The 24,885-nt window shown below is 43.4% G+C and overlaps 1 protein-coding gene across 5 annotated transcripts in view; it reads left to right on the top strand.

Annotated features, from left to right (window-relative positions):
* The window catches only part of MAP9 (microtubule associated protein 9), a 241,463-nt gene that overhangs the window by 158,646 nt on the left and 57,932 nt on the right, over positions 1 to 24,885 (top strand). For 3 of the 5 annotated variants that reach the window (XM_077279389.1, XM_077279391.1, XM_077279390.1), the window contains one exon: positions 13,641 to 13,800. In XM_077279389.1, the coding sequence (XP_077135504.1) occupies positions 13,641 to 13,800 (160 nt within the window). The remainder of the gene's footprint in view (positions 1 to 13,640; positions 13,801 to 24,885) is intronic. The other 2 variants (XM_077279392.1, XM_077279393.1) reach the window with 1 other exon arrangement.

Here is a 24,885-nt window from a genome sequence, read left to right as displayed (position 1 = left end):
TCCTTTGGCAGGCCCGTCCGGGAGAAAATATAAACTAGCTCTAGGGGTATACTTTTGGCGGAGGAGTTTCTTAGTGGTACCAACTCCGGGTACCGTGTTGCATAGTCCATGATGAGGTTCATGGCAAGGCCTAACAAGGTCCATGGCAATCCGGTCAAATGGAACCTGTATAATGGGTAACAGCAGTAGGTGACTGCGGAAGAAGGAGACTGGAGCAGTTAGCTTACAGGTAGGACGGGACCATCAATAATTAACAATCTCTTGGTGACACCCGGGCCACTAGAACCTTTGAAATGCCTGCTTCTGGGTTTTGTCTACAGCTAGATGCCCATTCAAGACATGAGAATGGGCCAGGTCTGGTACCCTACACCTATAGGGTTCAGGTACAAACAGCTGCTCTAATACTTCCCTTCTCAGTTTAGTGACCCAATATAGCAGATCTTCATTTACTGCAAAATCTAGAAACCTTGTGTCGGACCCCGGCTCTTCGGCAACTCCATTGATCACAGTAACATTTTCCAGTGCCCCTTTTAAGGTAAGGTCCTCCATTTTAGCAGTCCCAAAAATCTCCTCAGAAACACCCAACTCAGCAATATCGGCCTCTTGTGTCACTGTCTTGTCCTCGTCACCAGCAAAGTCACACAGGGGGAACTTATCCGCCTCTGACTGCGATGGGAATTCTTCATGGTTAAACCGGCTTCTATCTGAGGAACTTGGTGCCCCCACCTTTCACCATAAGTCCCAGAACAAGCTAAAGTTCCTCGCTACTATTATTGTGTGCAGCAGGTCTTTATCTGCTCCGACCTCATGTGAGTCAGTGCCACAGTTCATTTTTATAGACGTTCCCGTGAATACAGCGGATGCTACGATTTTTTTGGGATCAACTGGTGGTGGAGTGTGGCCTTTACCTGGGTCACCAAACTCCCCGAGTCCAAGAGTCCCGACACCAGTACCCCATTTATTGTCATGGGACATGCTTGTGGGTCCTCACTAATCTGATAGTCCACACTGCAGGCTGTATAGGCATAATACAAGCAGCGCATCCCCATGCTGCAGTCCATTGGTTCGGTGGACATAGGACAATGGACAGCTATGTGCCCTGGACCATGACATCTCCAACAAATTACGTCTTTAGAAGTAATGCCTTAGCGACCTTTTGGTCCTCAGATTCCCCCAGATGTATCTCTGCTACCCTTCTTTTGAGAGTCAACCTCTTTCTGGGTACCCCAGTACGGGAATGCAACAACTGCCTGCTTTCCTTAAAGGGAACCTGACAGCAGTTTTGGCCGATATAATATGCGGCCATTACTTTTCAGGGCTTATACACAACAGGGCAGAACAAAGTACGCCTGCTCAGGAGTTCGATGCCAGGGAGCCTGTGTGGATGATGCAATGTTGCGTCAACCACAAGAAGCAAGTAGGAAGGCGGCGATCATAAGAAGGTGGGAGGCGCTGGACCAAGAAGAGCGACAACCATTGGACCGGACCGCCCTGCAGGTGAGTATAATAAAACGTATTTTTCAGTACTTCCAGGTCGGGGCGGGGCTTATATACAGCATTATAGAATGCTGTATTTAAGCCCTGAAAGGTGATGGCCGCATCTTATATTGGCCAAAACTGCTGACAGGTTCACTTTAAGGACTTCTTGGTATAGTGAAATCCCCACCACAATGCCTTACTCCCTTATTAAGTAACCATTTAAAGGGGTTGTCCAGGATTTTCAAATAATTTAATACTGCTTTATCAGTAGCTATGTAAAAATATTTCTGGACTTGTCTTTGAAAGTGCTAAATGGACATATCAATTGTTCAGGGTGTAAAATCTTGTGACAGATTCCCTTTAACCCCTTAATCACCAAAGGTATTTTTGGTTTTGCATTTTCATTTTTTGCTCTCCTTCTTCCCAGAGCCATAACATTTTTATTTTTTGATCAAAATGGCCATGTGATTGCTTGCTTTTGCGGGACGACTTGTACTTTTGAACGACACCATTGGTTATACCATGTCTCTTACTAGAAAACAGGAAAACAATTCCAAGTGCGCTGAAATTGCAAAAAAAGTGCAATCCCACACTTGTTGTTTTGTTTGGCTTTTTTACTAGGTTCACTAAATTCTAAACCTGACCTGCCATTATGATTCTCCAGGACATTACGAGTCCATAGACACCAAATATGTCTAGGTTATTTTTTTATGTAAGTGGTAAAAAAATTCCAAACTTTGTTAAAAAAAAAAAATTGCGACATTTTCCGATACCCATAGTGTCTCCGTTTTTCAAGATCTCGGGTTGGGTGAGGGCTTACTTTTTGTGTGCCGAGCTGATGTTTTTAATTATACCAGTTCAGTGCAGATACGATCTTTTGATCGCCCGTTATTGCATTTTAATGCAATGTAGCGGCAACCAAAAAAACCTTAATTCTGGGTTTTTACTTTTTTTTTTCTCACTACGCCATTTAGCAATCAGGTTAATCGTTTTTTTTCATTGATAGATTCTGAAAGCAGCGATACCAAATATGTGTGTTTGATTTTTGAACTTTTATATTTAACCCCTTCACCCCCAGGGGTGGTTTGCACGTTAATGACCAGGCCAATTTTTACAATTCTGACCACTGTCCCTTTATGAGGTTATAACTCTGGAACGCTTCAACGGATCCTGGTGATTCTGACATTGTTTACTCTTGACGTATTATACTTCATGATAGTGGTAAAATTTCTTTGATATTACCTGCGTTTAGTTGTGAAAAAAACAGAAATTTGGCAAAAATTTTGAAAATTTCGCAATTTTCCAATTTTGAATTTTTATGCAATTAAATCACAGTGATATGTCACACAAAATACTTAATTACTTAAGTAACATTTCCCACATGTCTACTTTACATCAGCACAATTTTGGAACCAAAATTTTTTTTTTGTTAGGGAGTTATAAGGGTTAAAAGTTGACCAGCAATTTGTCATTTTTACAACACCATTTTTTTTAGGGACCACATCTCATTTGAAGTCATTTTGAGGGGTCTATATGATAGAAAATACCCAAGTGTGACACCATTCTAAAAACTGCACCCCTCAAGGTGCTCAAAACCACATTCAAGAAGTTTATTAACCCTTCAGGTGTTTCACAGGAATTTTTGGAATGTTTAAATAAAAATGAACATTTAACTTTTTTTCACACAAAATTTACTTCAGCTCCAATTTGTTTTATTTTAACAAGGGTAACAGGAGAAAATGGACCCCAAAAGTTGTTGTACAATTTGTCCTGAGTACTCTGATACCCTATATGTAGGGGTAAACCACTGTTTGGGCGCATGGGAGAGCTCGGAAGGGAAGGGAAAGAGCGCTGTTTGACTTTTCACTGCAAAATTGACAGGGATTGAGATAGGACGCCATGTTGCGTTTGGAGAGCCACTGATGTGCCTAAACATTGAAACCCCCCCACAAGTGACACCATTTTGGAAAATAGACCCCCTAAGGAACTTATCTAGGGGTGTGGTGAGCACTTTGACCCACCAAGTGCTTCACAGAAGTTTATAATGCAGAGCCGTAAAAATAAAACAAAAATTTTTTCCCACAAAAATTAGTTTTGTATTTTCCCGAGGGTAACAGGAGAAATTGGACCCCAAAAGTTGTTGTCCAATTTGTCCTGAGTACGCTGATACCCCATTTGTGGGGGGGAACCTCCGTTTGGGCGCATAGGAGGGCTCGGAAGGGATGGAGCGCCATTTGGAACGCAGACTTAGATGGAATGGTCTGCAGGCGTCACATTGCGTTTGCAGAGCCCCTAATGTACCTAAACAGTAAAAAAAACCCACAAGTGACACCATTTTGGAAAGTAGACCCCCTAAGGAACTCATCTAGATGTGTTGTGAGAGCTTGGAACCCCCAAGTGTTTCACTACAGTTTATAACGCAGAGCCGTGCAAATAAAAAATATTTTTTTTTCCACAAAAATTATTTTTTAGCCCCCAGTTTGGTATTTTTCCAAGGGTAACAGGAGAAATTGGACCCTAAATACTGTTGTCCAATTTGTCCTGAGTACGCTGATACCTGATATGTGGGGGAGAACCACCGTTTGAGCGCATGGCAGAGCTCGGAAGGGAAGGAGCATCATTTGGAATGCAGACTTAGATGGATTGGTCTGCCGGGGTCACATTGCGTTTGCAGAGCCCCTAATGTACCTAAACAGTAGAAACCCCACACAAGTGACCCAATATTGGAAACTAGACCCCCCAAGGAACTTATCTAGTTGTGTTGTGAGAACTTTGAACCCCCAAGTGTTTCACTACAGTTTATAACGCAGAGCTGTGAAAATAAAAGAAAAAAAATTTTCCCCAAAAAATTATTTTTTAGCCCCCAGTTTTGTATTTTCCCAAGGGTAACAGGAGAAATTGGACCCCAAAAGTTGTTCTCCAATGTGTTCCGAGTACGCTGATACCCCATATGTTGGGGTAAACCCCTGTTTGGGCACACGGGAGAGCTCGGAAGGGAAGGAGCACTGTTTTACTTTTTCAACGCAGAATTGGCTGGAATTGAGATCGGACGCCATGTCGCGTTTGGAGAGCCCCTGATGTGCCTAAACAGTGGAAACCCCCCAATTCTAACTGAAACCCTAATCCAAACACACCCCTAACCCTAATCCCAACGGTAACCCTAACCACACCTCTAACCCAGACACACCCCTAACCCTAATCCCAACCCTATTCCCAACCGTAAATGTAATCCAAACCCTAACTTTAGCCCCAACCCAAACCCTAACTTTAGCCCCAACCCTAGCCCCAACCCTAGCCCCAACCCTAGCCCCAACCCTAGCCCCAACCCTAGCCCCAACCCTAGCCCTAACCCTGGCCTTAACCCTAACCCTGGCCTTAACCCTAACCCTAGCCCTAACCCTAATGGGAAAATGGAAATAAATACATTTTTTAAATTTTTTAATTTTTCCCTAACTAAGCGGGTGATGAAGGGGGGTTTGATTTACTTTTATAGCAGGTTTTTTATCGGATTTTTATGATTGGCAGCCGTCACACACTGAAAGACGCTTTTTAGTGCAAAAAATATTTTTTGCGTTACCACATTTTGAGAGCTATAATTTTTCCATATTTGAGTCCACAGAGTCATGTGAGGTCTTGTTGTTTGCGAGACGAGTTGTCGTTTTTATTGGTAACATGTTCGGGCACGGGAGATTTTTTGATCGCTTATTATTCCGATTTTTGTGAGGCAGAATGACCAAAAACCAGCTATTCATGAATTTCTTTTGGGGGAGGCGTTTATACCGTTCCGCGTTTGGCAAAATTGATAAAGCAGTTTTATTCTTCGGGTCAGTACAACTACATCGATATCTCACTTATATCATTTTTTTATGTTTTGGCGCTTTTATACGATAAAAACTATTTTATAGAAAAAAATAATTATTTTGGCATCGCTTTATTTTGAGGACTATAACTTTTTTATTTTTTCACTGATAATGCTGTGTGGCGGCTCGTTTTTTGCGGGACAAGATGACGTTTTCAGCGGTACCATGGTTATTTATATCCGTCTTTTTGATTGCGTGTTATTCCACTTTTTGTTTGGCGGTATGAGAATAAAGCGTTGTTTTTTGCTTCGTTTTTTTAATTTTTTTTACGGTGTTCACTGAAGGGGTTAACTAGTGATATAGTTTTATAGGTGGTCGTTACGGACGCGGCGATACTAAATATGTGTACTTTTATTGTTTGATTTTTTTTTATTTAGATAAAGAAATGTATTTATGGGAATAATATATATATTTTTTCTTTATTTAGGAATTTTTTTAACATTTTCTTTTACACATGTGGAAATTTTTTTTTTTTACTTTGTCCCGGGGGGGACAGCACAGCACTCTGTCAGATCGGCGATCTGACTTACAGTGCTGCAGGCTTACCAGAGCCTGGTCTCCACCCGGAAGTAATCCCTGCAGGTCCTGCAGGGATAGGAGGTAAGAGACCCTCGCAGCAACGCGATCACATCGCGTTGCTCCGGGGGTCTCAGGGAAGCCCCCACCATGCGCCATGCTTCCCTGTACCGCCGGCACACCGCGATCATGTTTGATCGCGGTGTGCCGGAGGTTAATGTGCCGGGGGCGGTCCGTGCGATAGGCAGCTGACACCCGGCCGCGATTGGCCGCGCTCCCCCCATGAGTGCGGCCGATCGCGCTGGACGTACTATTCCGTCCTTGGGAATTAGGGCCCACCCCACTTGGACGGGTCCAATGGCAGAAAGGGGTTAAAAATAAAAATTTTATTTTTAAAAGCATTTTTTTTTATTTTTTACTTTTGGCATGCTTTAATAGTCTCCATGGTAGATTAGAAACTGCCATAACCCGATCGGCTCAGCTACATATATGCGATGATCAGATCGCCTATATGTATTTGAATTACTCACATGCTATGAGCGCCTATCACTGGCCGGCGCTCACAGCAAGCCGGTAGTGACAACCATAGAGGTCTCCAGGAGACCTCTGATTATCATGCCAACCCCGCGATCACATGACGGGGGTCACCAGTGGGCAGATTTCCGGCGCAATTGCCAGAAGTGCTTGTTAAATGCCACTGTCAGAATTTGACAGCAGCATTTAACGGGTTAATAGCCATGGGTGGATCGCGAGTCCACCCGTGACTGTTCCAGGCACATGTCAGCAGTTCAAAACCGCTGACATGTTTCGGGAAACATGTGGGCTCATCGCCGGAGCCCACATCAAAGGGAGGGAGTCTGACATCGACGTGCTATTACACCGATATCGGAAAGGGGTTAAAGGGAATATGTCAGTAGGATCCCCTCCTAAGTGTCTACTTGGCCAGGTAGGTATTAGGAACCTTAGTAAAATTATACCTCGATATCTTAGATCTGATGTCTTATTCCAGAGTCATTTGTAATCCAGATTTTACTTAATATGTAAATGAACTGTTAAGATCTGTGGGCCAGACACAGATCTCCCTGAGAATCTGCCAGAATTACCAGTGTTAGACATGTAATGACTGACAGTCTACTCTCCTGATCTACACGTCTCACACTGGTAACCGTCGCTTTCAGTTAGAAAGGTTCAGGGAGTTAAATGGCTGAGCTCAGATGTTTCTCTGATCCCAGGTGCTAGAACAGGAGCTCAGCTGTCACATCACAACAGAGCCTCCAGTCCATCGAACACAGGGCTCCCATTCAGGTTTATTCGACAGCAGCATAAAACCAGTGTTTCAACATAAGTCTCATAAATGACTGTCGTAAAAAGATGTATTTGTGGTCTTTCGAGTAGTAAATCTATTACTGTAAAGCTCAATATTTATCAGTGTTCTTTGCAATAATTTCTTGGAAAATGTATGCAATACTCTTATATTTCCCTAACACCATATAAAATACTTACTACTTTCCATTTCAGAGGATAAAACCCTTTTTACATTAGAATGTTTCTGGTTTTATCTAATTACATTCTGCTTAACAAGGTCACCTTGGCCTTCACTACAGAGCCATAGTCTCCTTGTAGTTTTGATGGATCCTTGATAGGAGCTTATCTTCTTTTCCTTTCATCTTTTGCTTCCATTCTATGCACATCTCCAATTGGAGAGCTGTGATATTTCATTTCGGTGATATGTGACCGATGTGCTAATATAGTTACATAGTTACATAGTTATTAAGGTTGAAGGAAGACTTCAAGTCCATCTAGTTCAACCCATAGCCTAGCATGCCCTAACATGTTGATCCAGGGGAAGGCAAAAAAAACCCATGTGGTAAGAGTAAGCTCCATCATGGGGAAAAAAATTCCTTCCCGACCCCACATACGGCAATCAGACTAGTTCCCTGGATCAACGCCCTATCAAGGAATCTAGTGTATATACCCTGTAACATTATACTCTTCCAGAAAGGTATTCAGTCCCCAGCCTGTAATATAAAATTGTCCTCCCCTGTCTTGATTACCCTGCAGAGTTTAGTGTCATCTGCAAATATTGAAATTCTACTCTGAATGCCCCCTAAAAGGTCATTAATAAATATGTTAAAAAGAAGAGGGCCCAATACTGACCCCTGTGGTACCCCACTACTAACCGTGACCCAGTCCGAGTGTGCTCCATTAATAACCACCCTTTGTTTCCTATCCCTGAGCCAACTCTCAACCCACCTGCACATATTTTCCCCTATCCCCATTATTCTCATTTTATGTATCAACCTTTTGTGTGGCACCATATCAAAAGCTTTTGAAAAGTCCATATACACTACATCTACTGGGTTCCCTTGGTCCAGACCGGAACTTACCTCTTCATAGAAGCTGATCAAATTAGTCTGACATGATCGGTCCCTAGTAAACCCGTGCTGATACTGGGTCATGAGGTTATTCCTCTTCAGATACTCCAGTATAGCATCCCTTAGAATGCCCTCCAGGATTTTACCCACAGTAGAGGTTAAACTTACTGGCCTATAATTTCCGAGTTCAGTTTTTGTCCCCTTTTTGAATATTGGCACCACATTTGCTATACGCCAGTCCTGTGGTACAGACCCTGTTATTATGGACTCTTTAAAGATTAAAAATAATGGTCTATCAATGACTGTACTTAGTTCCTGCAGTACTCGGGGGTGTATCCAATTTTTGTGATTTTTAGACGCCGCCGTACTTCCTGCTGGGTTAAGCAGGTAACATTAAATTGGGAATTATTATCACTAGTCATATTGGCTGCCATGGGATTTTCTTTTGTAAATATTGATGGAAAAAAAGTCATTTAGCATATTGGCTTTTTCCTCATCCTCATCCACCATTTCACCCAGACTATTTTTAAGGGGGCCAACACTATCATTTTTTAGTTTCTTACTATTTATGTAGTTAAAGAATATTTTGGGGTTATTTTTGCTCTCTCTAGCAATGAGTCTCTCTGTCTCAATCTTTGCTGCCTTGATTTGCTTTTTACATAATTTATTTAATTTTTTGTATTTATTTAATGCCTCCTCACTACCTACTTCCTTTAATTCTCTAAATGCTTTCTTTTTGTCACTTATTGCGCCCCTTACAGCTTTATTTAGCCATATTGGTTTCCTCCTATTTCTAGTATGTTTATTCCCATACGGTATATACTGTGCACAGGTCCTATCCAGGATGCTAACAAATGTCTCCCATTTTCTTTGTGTACTTTTATGTCTCAGGATATCGTCCCAGTTAATTTCACCAAGATCCTCTCTCATCCGTTGGAAATTTGCCCTCCTGAAGTTTAGTGTCCTTGTCACCCCTCTACTAGACATCTTATTAAAGGATACACGAAAACTTATTATTTTGTGATCACTATTCCCCAAGTGACCCCCAACCCTTATATTTGATATGCGGTCTGGCCTGTTGGTTAATATTAGGTCTAGCAGTGCCCCCCTCCTTGTTGGGTCCTGAACCAGTTGTGAAAGGTAATTGTCTCTCATAGTTGTCAAAAACCGATTACCTTTGCTGGAACTGCAGGTTTCTGTTCCCCAATCTATTTCAGGGTAGTTGAAGTCCCCCATAATAATGACTTCTCTTTGAGTCGCAGCTTCATCTATTTGCTTTACAAGGATATTCTCCATTGCTTCCATTATTTTTGGAGATTTATAACAAACCCCTATCAGTAATTTATTATTTTTTCCCCCTCCCCTTATCTCCACCCACAGGGACTCTACATTTTCATTAGATTCACCTATATTATCACGCAGGATGGGTTTTAAGGTCGATTTTACAAACAGACACACCCCACCCCCTCGCTTATCTGTACGGTCAATATTGCTCCATAGACACCTTAGAGTTGTGTTAGGGCTAAAATAAATCTCTGAAATACCCCAAATGGAAGGGCTATCCTCCTGGTAATATTAGATTGAAAAGTCTTGAATCTTGAGACCAGGGTGTGCTTCCATTACACTTTAGGCTAAGTTCACACGTTGCAGAATTGCCGCGGAAATTTCCGCGGCAATTCTGCGCCTCCTGCCGGGGGTATATCGCATGCAGAATTAGCATGCATATACCCGCAGAAAACTAGCGTTTTGCAAGCATAATTAGCTTGCAGAATGCTAGAGTTTTCCAAGCGATCTGTAGCATCGCTTGGAAAACTGATTGACAGGTTGGTCACACTTGTGAAACATGGTGTTTGACAAGTGTGACCAACTTTTTACTATAGATGCTGCCTGTGCCGCATCTATAGTAAAAGATAGAATGTATAAAAAAAATAAAAAACATGGTTATACTCACCTGCAGACCTCAGCGGCGTCCGTTCCTATAGCTGTTGTGCGGTGAAGGGCCTGTGATGACGTCACGGTTTGTGATTGGTCACGTGACCGGTCACATGCGGTCTCGCGACCAATCACAAGACCGTGACGTCATCGCAGGTCCTTCACCGCCCAGCAGCTATAGGAACCGAAGCGGCAGCGTGCAGGGGAGAGGCCGGAAGACTGCGGGGGACATCGAAGGTGAGTATATCGCTATTTTTTATTTTAATTTTTTTATTTTTTTACCAATTATATGGTGCCCAGTCCGTGGAGGAGAGTCTCCTCTCCTCCACCCTGGGTACCAACCGCACATGATCTGCTTACTTTCCGCATGGTGTGCACAGCCCCGTGCGGGAAGTAAGCAGATCAATGCACTCCTATGGGTGCAGAATCGCCGCGATTCCGCAATTTTAATGAACATGCTGCGTTTTTTTCTGGAATGCGATTCCGCTCAGGAAAAAAATGCAGCATGTGCACAAAAAATGCGGAATGCATTCTATTACATAGGATGCTTAATGGTAGCGTTTTTTTCACGGTTTTATAGCGTTTTTATAGCGAAAAACCGCGAAAAAAACGCGAAAAATATGCTACGTGTGCACACAGCCTTAATTTGACTTACTTAATTTGCATTATAGCAAAGTCACAGTGTATACAGTCATACCGGCAGAAGTAGTTGCTATCTGTCTAAAAATGCAACAAATGTATCTGTATACATGTTAGAATTATCTTTACTCCATCATGAGTGGGAGTGTATGTATATATTTCATCATTTATACAATCATATTGATATTTAATAATGGATAATTCTATTTACATGTAATATTTATTTGTACATCCATGAGAAAAAACTAAGTAATTCTATGGAATGTATATCAGGACATTAGAATAAGGACATAAGGTCCTTAGAAGGTCTTAAAATTACGGTAGGTCTGGTGAATAACGAAAACAGCACTCACCATGTCACCTGGACCCGTAGAAGCATAGTAGGTGTTCTCCAGCTGTTGGTTCAGGACACTTTACGGCGGTGTGCGCGGCCCCTTTAGGAAAGAGGGAGCGTGTGTGCCCTAATCGCAGTGCCCGTGGATCTGCGCCCTGTGCAACCACAAATTTCGCTTGTAATAGGCTGATGCAGACCCACATAGATTGAAGATGAACACTAGTGGAGATGAATGGGTTCATTTCTGAGCTGCCTAATGGGAGACTGTTGATGGATGGAGCCAGAAACTTACTGTAAGTGAAGTAAAATGCGGTTTCTTTGTTGGGGGTGAGAACAGGCTCTTTTATTTTATAGCAGTTGAAGAGGAGTTGTCAGGGTAGTGGACAACCCCTTGAAGCAACATAACGATGAATGAGACAATATTCCTCAACCTGCAATATACGGGAGAGACTGATTAACTCATGCAGAAAGCGATGCAAGTTATTGCTGCTAAAGATGGTTCCTACAATATGAATTAAAGCTCGGTGACTTGAAATTCTAAAATAAATGAACTTGTCAAATGCAGTCAGTTTTCAAAAGTGCTCTCTGCTCCATCATAGCAACCCCTGAATATCTGCATGCCGGAGGCTTTTATGGACCTGGTTGCCCGTGGTCACTTCCTGTAGTCATCTCCTGACCTGCTATTCTAGCAGTCTTACTTAGTGCATGGTTGCGCCATCCTCACCGCACAGGATAGACATGGGCACCGTGGCTCTTCTTCTGTCTTCTTCTGACTGTGCTGTTTGGCCGTGTCATACACGGTGCAGAGTGGGCACAGATATACGAGCCACTAAGCAGCCATCCATGGATTTTCTCATTAAATCATGACTGTGTCTGTCCATACTTGACATGATAACACTTCCTACCCATAAACACATCTGAACTTTTATCTGTACTGTCTGACGAGAGTACCGTAACTGACTTTGTTGACCACAGCAACCAATCAAATCTTAGCTTTCTTTTTATAGTCTTGGTGAAATGAAAGCTGTGCTGTGATTGGTTACTATGCACAACATAAAGCTAAGTGGAAATATAGCTAAAACACATAAAGTCCTTCAGCAGAAGATTATAAATCTATACAAGGAGGCAGGGACAAAAATTATTACATTTATTGATATAGTATTGATATAAATATGAATAATTAATTTAAAATGAAATAATAAGTATTGTCTCCTTCTGTCGGCCCTGCTGCTGCCATAGCAGATCACAGAGTAGATTGGAGGCTAATGTTAGCTGTTCCCAGGAGAGTGCGGGAGCCTGCACAAGAAGCAGGGGGTTGTGGGAAATGTAGTTTACAGCGGTCACATGGGCAGCACTGAAGGACCGCCCATTCACACTGATCAGAGAGAGGCATGATGGAGAAGTTGGAGTAAGGACGTAGCCTATGAGTATCTGAAGGCTTCGTTGGTTACTTTTGAGAGGTTATTTAGCTAAAGTGCCTGGGAAAATCATAATAGATATTGGGATAATCCCTTTAAGGCTGTTACTGTTAATAATGTCCAGTGCTGAACGGGTTACAGTAACTTAACAAACTGTAAAATAAATGCACATGGCAGCCTGAATTCCTAAAAGATGGGAATGCAATGAAATATATATGAAAGCAGTCTCCCTGCACTCACCGCATCAAATATTCATTAGTGGCTGTTTTGTGCTGAAGGTTTTTAGCAGCTGCATTTAAGTGAATAGATTATAGATGCATTATAAATGTGAGTTATATAAATGGTCATATATCCAGTGATCTGCAGGAATATGCTGGGTTACTCTTTGTTTTTTCCTGTTTTATCTTTACCATTGTTTATGTTTGAGGAGTTACTCGCAACAAGGAATTATCACCATCATAAACCCCCTGGGAAGTTTTTATAGGAAATACAACTCTCCAATCCTTTTTATTTTAATGACGCCAAAATTATTAATGTTAGTGCTCCTCGCTTCTCATGGTGCTAGTACGATCAGTTATTAAAAGAGTTGTCTATAATGTGGACAACCCCTTCTCGGTCCCTCATTTTCCCCCCAGGAAAATAATAACATTTATATTCACCTCCAGTGCAGGTGCTCATCAGCGGTGTCGACTCTGGCTCCCCCGGGGCTCACGTAACTCAAAAATGCAAGCAATCCCTCTGCCAATCAGCACTGGCTTTATTCTCCCCTCTTTCGGACAAGGTATGACGTTCTTGGGACAGGAGAGTGAAGCCAGCGCTGATTGGCCAAATGTCACGTGAGCCCCGGGAGAACCAGTGACAACACCGCGGCAACAGCATCGGCATATGACGGGAATATGTGTTATTATTTTACTGGGGCAAAACAGGGGTTGTCCGAGTAGTGAACAAGCCTTTCAAGCAATGGCAGTTTATGAAATGCGAATCCCCCTTTAATTTGGAAGTGTGCCACAAGAAATCCCCTAACTTCACTGCTTTCTTTTGCAGCAATGAGCATTTGCAAGACATTAAGTTTGTTATTTGATTACAGATCTTTCTCTGCCTCTCAAACCAGGAAGTCTTCAAAACTCGGCTCTCGGGTCTCTGCTAAGTCCCGATATTTGGGAACATTAACAATACTGGACACATCTGTTAATAAAGAAAGCGGTGAAGTAGAAGCGGCTGATAAACTGCGTGCTACTGTTTATCAGGTAACCAATTTATAATGGCTTTATATGACTGGGATGAGGGAGGACAATAACTCAATAACTGAGTTCTGCACAACTAACAGATTTCAATCAATTTCTTGTATCATTCCCCGCAGGGCATTCATTGCTTTTTTATTCTGTTGTGTTCTTTCTTACGAATCAAGTGCTCTAACTTACTTAGTTTTATTATTTATATGGCGTTCAGGAGACAATATATAAAAGGCGCTTGTAATGGATCATACATGTACAGGGTTTCAGTGAACGCCATTTGTTCAATGGTAAATCTAGATAACTTAATATAGACATGCTTTAGTTTTCTGGTCCACACTGAAAAACATGAAAGTAGGCGCGAATCAGAACGAGCAGAGGAGCGTGCACAGCATCGCATGATTGTTGGGAAATACAGCACACAATACCTTTCATGGGGATGGAAAGTTGTGCCCACTTTAACGATCACTGAAAAAAATGAGAGTTGTGCCTATTGGCTTCCAGACTTAGTTTCTAACTTCCATGTGCCAGAGAACCCCACTAAGTTACAATTCAAACCCCAAGTTCTTTTGCAAAATGCCAAAAACTACAGTTTCAGAGGAATTGTATATTTTCAAGTCGCCCTTACAAGCTTCAAATCCCCGTTCTTGCATAATGCATAAGATATGTCTTAGTGGTATGCATATGGCTGCTTTTCAAGATTACAGGGGTTAGTGCTTATTGGTGCCATAGACGGGGTCCAAATCAACAGCAAAATATACTGCTTGTAAAAAAAAATGTCAGGGTACTTTGGGAGTATAGAAAAACCATTTTTTTACATATCATAGGATCTTAGTCAATTTAGAAAAACAAAAAAGACCTAAAAACTGACTTTAATAATGTATTAAAAGTTCCAAAAAACCAAACAGTTTTTTGGAACCAAACATTTTGGAACTTTCAATACATTATTAAAGTCATTTTTTAGGTCTTTTTTGTTCTGTTTTTCTACTTTAGGAGTATAATAAAGCCAGACCATATGCAAATGAAAAGAAATAATTCATGCAGAATCACAGTTTTTAGAAATAAACTCAATGTGCCATTGGGCCCTTATTCTGTGCTGATCGGAGTTTCAGCACAGAATTAGATATCACTAATATCTCGTTAATGATAGTTAACCCCTTTGTGACCAAGCCAATTTTTAAAATTCTGACCACTGTCACATTATGAGGTTATAACTCTGGATTGCCTCAACAGATCCACCCAATTCTGAGATTGTGTTTTTTTTCATGACCTATTGTACTTCATGATAATCGTAACATTTCTTCTATTAAAAAAAGAGATTTGTCAAATATTTAGAAAATTTAGCAATTTTCAAAATTTTATTTTTTGTGCCTTTCAATCAGAGAGATTTGTCACACAAAATAGTTCAGAAATAACATTTCGCACATGTCAACTTTACATCAAGACACTTTTGGAAACATATTTTTTTTTTTGTTAGGAAATTATAAGGGTTAAAAGTTGACCAGTGATTTCTCATTTTTCCAACCAAATTTACAAAACCATCTTTTTTGGGGCCCACATCACATTTGAAGTAATATTAAGGGGTCACTATGACAGAAAGTACCGTACCCAAAAGTTATACCATTCTAAAAACTGCACCCCTCAAGGAGCTCAAAACCACATTCAAGAAGTTTATTAAACCTTCAGCTGCTTCACAAGAACTGAAGCAACGTGGAAGGAAAAAAATTAACATTTCACTTTTTTTCACAAAGAAATTACTTTAAACCAACACTTTTTTACTTTCACAAGGGTAACATGAAAAAATGGGCCACAAAATTTGTTGTTAAATTTCTCCTGAGTACACCGATGGCCCATATATAGGGGAAAGCCACTGTTTGGGAACATGGCAGGGCTCAGAAGGGAGGGAGCACCCTTTGACTTTTTGAACGCAAAATTGTCTGAAATCGACGGCGGACACCATGTCGCGTTTGGAGACCTCATGATGCATCTAAACAATGGAAACCCTCACAAGTTACCCCATTTTGGGAACCAGACCTGTCATGGATCCCAATGGCTGGGGATCGCACTGGACAAGCAAAATAACATAAATAACGGACGAGCTCTAGGGTGATGGAACCTGGGCTGACCGCTGCCCTACTCCTGACAAACACAACTAGAAATAGCCAGGGAGCGTGCCTACGTTGATTCTAGACGCCACGCGCCAGCCTAAGAGCTAACTAGCACTGCAGAGGAAATAAAGACCTAGCTTGCCTCCAGAGGAATGAACCCCAAAAGGTATAGTTGCCCCCCACATGTATTGACGGTGAAATGAGAGGAAGGCACGCACATAGAGATGAAAATAGATTTAGCAAAATGAGGCCCGCTATAACTAGAAAGCAGAATGATACAAAAGGGGTCTGAGCGGTCAGCAAAAAACCCTAATCAAAAACCATCCTGAGATTACAAGAACCCATGTGCCAACTCATGGCACATGGGGAGAACCTCAGCCCACTAGAGCTACCAGCTAGCATAGAGTCATAATTAGCAAGCTGGACAAAAAACCAAACAACTGAAAAACAGAACTTAGCTTATCCTGAGAGATCTGGGAGCAGGTAGTCAGGAACCAAACTGAGCACATCTGAGTACATTGATAGCCGGCAAGGGAATGACAGGAAAGCCAGGTTAAATAGGAAACACCCAGCCTCTGATGGACAGGTGGAAACCAGAGACCGCAACCCACCAAAGTCACCCAGTACCAACCGTAACCACCAGAGGGAGCCCAAAAACCGAATCCACAACAGTACCCCCCCCTTGAGGAGGGGTCACCGAACCCTCACGAGAACCCCCAGGGCGATCAGGATGAGCTCTATGGAAGGCGCGGACCAAGTCAGTCGCATGAACATCAGAGGCGACCACCCAGGAATTATCCTCCTGACCATAACCCTTCCACTTAACCAAATACTGGAGTTTACGTCTGGAAACACGAGAATCCAAGATCTTCTCAACAACATACTCCAATTCTCCCTCCACCAGCACCGGAGCAGGAGGCTCAACCGAAGGAACAACGGGCACCTCATATCTCCGCAATAACGACTGATGGAACACATTATGAATAGCAAACGATGCTGGGAGATCCAAACGAAAAGACACAGGGTTAAGAATCTCCAAGATCTTATAAGGACCGATGAACCGAGGCTTGAACCTAGGAGAAGAGACCTTCATAGGGACAAAACGAGAAGACAACCACACCAAGTCCCCAACAAGAAGTCGGGGACCCACGCGGCGACGGCGATTAGCAAACTGCTGAGTCTTCTCCTGAGACAACTTCAAATTGTCCACCACCTGATTCCAAATCTGATGTATCCTGTCCACCACCACGTCCACTCCAGGACAATCCGAAGGCTCCACCTGACCAGAGGAAAAACGAGGATGAAACCCCGAATTACAAAAGAAAGGAGAGACCAAAGTAGCAGAACTAGCCCGATTATTAAGGGCAAATTCGGCCAGTGGCAAAAAGGCAACCCAGTCATCTTGATCAGCAGAAACAAAACACCTTAAATAAGTTTCCAAGGTCTGATTAGTTCGCTCCGTCTGGCCATTCGTCTGAGGATGGAATGCAGACGAGAAAGACAAATCAATGCCCATCTTAGCACAAAACGTGCGCCAAAATCTAGACACAAACTGGGATCCCCTGTCAGAAACGATATTCTCCGGAATCCCATGCAAACGAACCACGTTCTGAAAAAATAAAGGGACCAACTCAGAGGAGGAAGGCAACTTAGGCAAGGGTACCAAATGAACCATCTTAGAAAAGCGGTCACACACAACCCAGATAACGGACATTTTCTGTGAGACAGGGATATCTGAAATAAAATCCATGGAAATGTGCGTCCAAGGCCTCTTCGGGATAGGCAAGGATAACAACAACCCACTGGCCCGAGAACAGCAAGGCTTAGCCCGAGCACACACTTCACAAGACTGCACAAAGGTGCGCACATCCCTTGACAAGGAAGGCCACCAAAAAGACCTGGCCACCAAGTCTCTAGTACCAAATATTCCAGGATGACCAGCCAACACAGAAGAATGGACCTCGGAGATGACTCTACTGGTCCAATCATCCGGAACAAACAGTCTTTCTGGTGGACAACGATCAGGTTTATCCGCCTGAAACTCCTGCAATGCACGTCGCAAGTCTGGGGAGACGGCGGACAATATTACCCCATCCCTAAGGATACCAGTAGGCCCAGAGTCTCCAGGAGAGTCAGGCACAAAACTCCTGGAAAGAGCATCTGCCTTCACATTCTTTGAACCTGGCAGGTATGAAACCACAAAATTGAAACGAGAAAAAAACAATGACCAACGAGCCTGTCTAGGATTCAGACGCCTGGCAGACTCAAGGTAAATCAGATTTTTGTGATCAGTCAAGACCACCACACGATGTCTAGCACCCTCAAGCCAATGACGCCACTCCTCAAATGCCCACTTCATGGCCAAAAGCTCCCGATTACCCACATCATAATTGCGCTCGGCGGGCGAGAATTTTCTAGAAAAGAACGCACATGGCTTCATCACCGAGCCATTGGAACTTCTCTGTGACAAAACCGCCCCCGCTCCAATCTCGGAAGCATCAACCTCAACCTGAAAAGGAAGTGAAACATCTGGTTGACATAACACAGGAGCAGAAGAAAACCGGCGCTTAAGTTCCTGAAAGGCCTCCACAGCCGTAGGAGACCAATTAGCAACATCAGCACCCTTTTTAGTCAAATCAGTCAAAGGTTTAACAACACTGGAAAAATTAGTAATGAACCGACGATAAAAATTAGCAAAACCCAAGAACTTCTGAAGACTCTTAACAGATGTAGGTTGTGTCCAGTCACAAATCGCCTGAACCTTGACGGGATCCATCTCAATAGTAGAAGGAGAAAAAATGTACCCCAAAAAAGAAATTTTCTGGACTCCGAAGAGACATTTTGAGCCCTTCACAAACAGAGAATTGGCCCGCAGGACTTGAAACACCTTCCTGACCTGTAGAACATGAGACTCCCAGTCATCAGAAAACACCAAAATATCATCCAAATACACAATCATAAACTTATCCAGATATTCACGGAAAATATTGTGCATAAAGGACTGAAAGACTGAAGGAGCATTAGAAAGTCCAAAAGGCATTACCAAATACTCAAAATGGCCCTCAGGCGTATTAAATGCGGTTTTCCACTCATCACCCTGTTTTATCTGCACAAGATTATACGCACCGCGAAGATCTATCTTAGTGAACCACCTAGCCCCCTTAATGCGAGCAAACAAATCAGTCAATAATGGCAATGGATACTGATATTTGACTGTAATCTTATTCAGAAGGCGATAATCTATACAAGGCCTCAGGGAACCATCTTTTTTTGCCACGAAAAAAAAACCTGCTCCCAGAGGGGACGAAGATGGACGAATATGTCCCTTTTCCAAGGACTCCTTAATATAATTCCGCATAGCAGTATGCTCTGGCACTGACAGATTAAATAAACGACCCTTAGGGAACTTACTGCCAGGAATTAATTCTATAGCACAGTCACAATCCCTATGAGGAGGGAGCGAATTGAGCTTAGGCTCCTCAAAAACATCCCGATAGTCAGACAAAAACGCAGGGACCTCAGAAGGAGTAGATGAAGCGATTGAAATCAGAGGTGCATTATCATGAACCCCCTGACATCCCCAGCTTAACACAGACATTGTTTTCCAATCCAGGACAGGATTATGAGTTTGTAACCATGGCAGACCAAGCACTAGTACATCATGTAAATTATACAGTACAAGGAAGCGAATCACCTCCTGATGAACGGGAGTCATGCGCATGGTCACTTGTGTCCAGTACTGCGGTTTATTCATAGCCAATGGTGTAGAGTCAATTCCCTTCAAAGGAATAGGAACTTCCAGAGGCTCCAGACTAAAACCACAGCGTTTGGCAAATGACCAATCCATAAGACTCAGGGCAGCGCCCGAATCCACATAGGCATCGACGGAAATGGAAGACAGTGAACAACTTAGAGTTACAGACAAAATGAACTTAGACTGCAGAGTACTAATGGCAAAAGATTTATCAACCTTTTTTGTGCGTTTAGAGCATGCTGATATAACATGAGCTGAATCACCACAATAAAAACACAATCCATTTTTCCGCCTATAATTTTGCCGTTCACTTCTGGACTGAATTCTATCACATTGCATAGTCTCAGGTGCCTGTTCAGAAGACACCGCCAACTGGTGCACAGGTTTGCGCTCCCGTAAACGCCGATCAATCTGAATGGCCATAGCCATAGACTCATTCAGACCTGTAGGCGCAGGGAACCCCACCATAATATCCTTAATGGCCTCAGAAAGACCATCTCTGAAGTTTGCAGCCAGGGCGCACTCATTCCACTGAGTAAGCACCGACCATTTCCAAAATTTTTGACAATATACTTCCGCTTCATCATGCCCCTGAGAGAGGGCTAATAAAGCCTTTTCAGCCTGAATCTCCAGGTTAGGTTCCTCATAGAGCAATCCCAGTGCCAGAAAAAACGCATCCACACTGAGCAATGCAGGATCCCCTGGTGCCAATGCAAATGCCCAATTCTGAGGGTCGCCCCGCAGGAAAGATATTACAATCTTAACCTGCTGAGCAGGGTCTCCAGAGGAGCGAGATTTCAAAGAAAGAAACAATTTGCAATTGTTCCTGAAATTCAGGAAGGTAGATCTATCTCCAGAAAAAAACTCTGGAATAGGAATTCTAGGTTCAGACATGGGAGTGTGAACAACAAAATCCTGTATGTTTTGAACTTTTGCAGCAAGATTACTCAGGCTGGAAGCCAAACTCTGGACATCCATGTTAAACAGCTAAGGTCAGAGCCATTCAAGGGTTAAGAGGAGGTAAGAAGCAGCTAGACAGCAATTAAGGGCTAGGCAGCAAAACTCTGAGGGGGGGGGGGAAATTTCCCTTAAACACTTCTTTTTCTCCTGCTTCAGCCCAAACAATTAACACTTTGTGTGCCGGCTATACTGTCATGGATCCCAATGGCTGGGGATCGCACTGGACAAGCAAAATAACATAAATAACGGACGAGCTCTAGGGTGATGGAACCTGGGCTGACCGCTGCCCTACTCCTGACAAACACAACTAGAAATAGCCAGGGAGCGTGCCTACGTTGATTCTAGACGCCACGCCCCAGCCTAAGAGCTAACTAGCACTGCAGAGGAAATAAAGACCTAGCTTGCCTCCAGAGGAATGAACCCCAAAAGGTATAGTTGCCCCCCACATGTATTGACGGTGAAATGAGAGGAAGGCACGCACATAGAGATGAAAATAGATTTAGCAAAATGAGGCCCGCTATAACTAGAAAGCAGAATGATACAAAAGGGGTCTGAGCGGTCAGCAAAAAACCCTAATCAAAAACCATCCTGAGATTACAAGAACCCATGTGCCAACTCATGGCACATGGGGAGAACCTCAGCCCACTAGAGCTATCAGCTAGCATAGAGTCATAATTAGCAAGCTGGACAAAAAACCAAACAACTGAAAAACAGAACTTAGCTTATCCTGAGAGATCTGGGAGCAGGTAGTCAGGAACCAAACTGAGCACATCTGAGTACATTGATAGCCGGCAAGGGAATGACAGGAAAGCCAGGTTAAATAGGAAACACCCAGCCTCTGATGGACAGGTGGAAACCAGAGACCGCAACCCACCAAAGTCACCCAGTACCAGCCGTAACCACCAGAGGGAGCCCAAAAACAGAATCCACAACACAGACCCCTCAAGGATTTTATTCAGGGGTATAGTGAGCATTTTAAACCACAGGTACGACACAGAATTTGATAACATTAGGTCGTCATATTGAATATATCGTCATTAGTGTTGAGCGCAAGTGCTTGCTACTCTAGGATGCTTCGTGCACTCGGGTATGCACCAAGTATCGTGAGTGCTCGAGTGACATGCTAGATTTCCTGCCTCCCATGTTTTGCGGCTGTTAGACACCCAAAAAAAACATGAGAGGATCCGGGATACACCGATGCAAACTCGAATAGTGAGCACTTGCGCTCAACACTAGCCGTCATATCGTCATCATTTTCTTTTTTTTAACTTTTGAAAAAAACCACAATTCTATCTCCAACCCTAACACACCCCAAACCCCAACACACCCCAACCCTAGCACAACCACAACCCTAATACAGCCACAACTCTAACCACAGTCTAACACCGACCCTAACTGCAAAGAATGGGAAAAAAATAAAAATATTTAATTATTTTATGTAACTAAAGGGGTGACAAAGAAGGGTTTGATTTACTATTTTTTTTATTTTGATAACTCTGATAAGGTCTAGCACAGCAATCAAAGGGAACCAATAGGATAAATTTCCTCTTCATGCCGGGTACCGTCCGACAGATTTTGGCAGGCACACTGCGCATGCGGCCAACACTTTCTTCCAGAAAGATTATGTGGAGGGCCAGTGAATAGATCAGGATGACGGAGGTATCAGAGAGGCTCAGGGGACCCCATTTCTCTCTTTTCTGATATGAAGGATCATATCAGGCGAGAGAGAAATGAATTGTAAATCGGACTTTTTTTTTTGGTGATTGCCGTTATTCGATGAATTACGGCGATCACGTGACAGTGGACTGTAAAGACCGGCCCTGATTATGTTCTCCATTGTCTCAGCTTTTTCCGACGCTGGGGGACGCTATACCCTTATTTCTCAACGGCATCAAAAAGCGGCGCTGAGAAATAAGTACCCTTAACTGCCGCTGTTAAAAGGCATATTGGCGGTTGCTAAGGGGTTAAAGGAATATTCATAAGTATGATAGGTTTCCCTTATCCATAGTATAGGGATCAGTGGGGTCCTAACACCGTGGCCCCATTGATCCAGAGAACCGGGACACATTAGAGCTCTGACTGAATGGAGTGAAGGTCAGTCAAGCACTTGTCCATTCCATTCATTCTTAACCCCTTCCCGACCTGTGACGCCATGTAGGCGTCATGAAAGTCGGTGCCAGTCCGACCTGTGACGCCTATGTGGCGTCATGGAGGGATCTCGTCCCTGCAGATCGGGTGAAAGGGTTAACTCCAATTTCACCTGATCTGCAGGGACAGGGGGAGTGGCTTCACCCCCTTGTGGCTACGATCGCTCTGATTGGCTGTTGAAAGTGAAGCAGCCAATCAGAGCGGTTTGTAATATTTCACCTATGAAAATGGTGAAATATTACATTCCAGCCATGGCCGATGCTGCAATATCATCGGCCATGGCTGGAAACCCTGATCTGCCCCCCCACCGCCACCGATCGCCTCCCCAGTCCTCTGTCCTGTGCTCCGCTCCCCTCCGTCCGCCTGTCCGCTCCCCCCGGGCTCCGATCCCACCCCCCCGTGCTCCGATCCCACCCCCCCGTGCTCCAATCCCACCCCCCGTGCTCCGATCCCCCCCCCCGTGCTCCGATCCCCCCCCCCGTGCTCCGATCCCCCCCCCCGGCCGGCAGATTCGTTCTAGGTACATTTTGATCACTGTGATAGGTTTTATCACAGTGATCAAAATAAAAAAAATTGTAAATGAACCCCCCCCTTTATCACCCCCATAGGTAGGGACAATAATAAAAATAAAGAAAATATATTTACTTTTATTTTTACACTAGGGTTAGGGATAGAACTAGGGTTAGGGTTAGAATTAGGGTATGTGCACACGCTGCGGAACCGCAGTGTTTCTGCAGCTGCGGGTCTGCAGCGGTTTCCCATAAGTTTACAGTACAATGTAAACCTATGGGAAACGAAATCCGCAGTGCACATGCTGCAGAAAAAAACGCGCGGAAACGGGTTTACATCTGCTCCAATAGAAAACTGCAGGTGTAAACCCGCAGCGGAAACTGCACTAGAAACCGCGATAAATCCGCAGTAAAAACTGCAGTGGTTTTGCACTGCGGATTTATCAATTCCGCTGCGGAAAATTCCGCAATGGAATCCGCAGTGTGGGCACATACCCTAAAGCTATGTGCACACGGTGCGGATTTGGCTGTGGATCCGCAGCGGATTGGCCGCTGCGGATTCGTAGCAGTTTTCCATCAGGTTTACAGTACCATGTAAACCTATGGAAAACCAAATCCGCTGTGCCCATGATGCGGAAAATGCCGCGCGGAAACGCTGCATTGTATTTTCCGCAGCATGTCAATTCTTTGTGCAGATACACCTGTTCCTCAACAGGAATCCGCAGGTGAAATCCGCACAAAAAAACGCTGGAAATCCGCGGTAAATCCGCAGGTAAAATGCAGTGCATTTCACCTGCGGATTTTTCAAAAATGGTGCGGAAAAATCTCACACGAATCCGCAACGTGGACACATAGCCTTAGGGTTAGGGTTGGAATTAGGGCTAGGGTTGGAAATAGGGTTAAGATTAGGGTTAGGGGTGTGTTGGGGTTAGGGTTGTGGTTAGGGTTGGGATTAGGGTTGGTATTAGGGTTAGGGGTGTGTCGGGGTTAGGGTTGTGGTTAGGGGTGTGTTCGGGTTAGGGTTGTGATTAGGGTTATGGCTAGAGTTGGGATTAGGGTTAGGGGTGTATTGGGGTTAGTGTTGGAGTTATAACTGAGGGGTTTCCACTGTTTAGGCACATCAGGGGTCTCCAAACGCAACATGGCGCCACCATTGATTCCAGCCAATCTTGCGTTCAAAAAGTCAAATGGTGCTCCCTCCCTTCCGAGCCCTGACGTGCGCCCAAACAGTGGTTTACCCCCACATATAGGGTACCAGCATACTCAGGAAAAACTGGGCAACAACTATTGGGGTCCAATTTCTTCTGTTACCCTTGTAAAAATAAAAAAAATTGCTTGCTGAAACAATTTTTGAGGAAAGAAAAATGATTTTTTATTTTCATGGCTCTGCGTTATAAACTTCTGTGAAGCACTTGGGGGTTTAAAGTGGTCACCGCACATCTACATTAGTTCCATGGGAGGTCTAGTTTCCAAAATGGGGTCACATGTGGGGGAGCTCCAATGTTTAGGCCATTTTATCATGTTGCCCATGTGGAAATGAACAAATTGATGCTAAAAGAAATTTTTTGTGAAAAAAAAGTACTTTTTCAATTTTACGGATCAATTTGTGAAGCACCTGGGG

Source organism: Ranitomeya variabilis, chromosome 1, assembly GCF_051348905.1.
Source record: "Ranitomeya variabilis isolate aRanVar5 chromosome 1, aRanVar5.hap1, whole genome shotgun sequence".
Classification (NCBI taxonomy): Eukaryota; Metazoa; Chordata; class Amphibia; order Anura; family Dendrobatidae; genus Ranitomeya; species Ranitomeya variabilis.
Note: the sequence above shows the minus strand (reverse complement) of the source record. Positions and strands in the feature narration are given on the sequence as shown.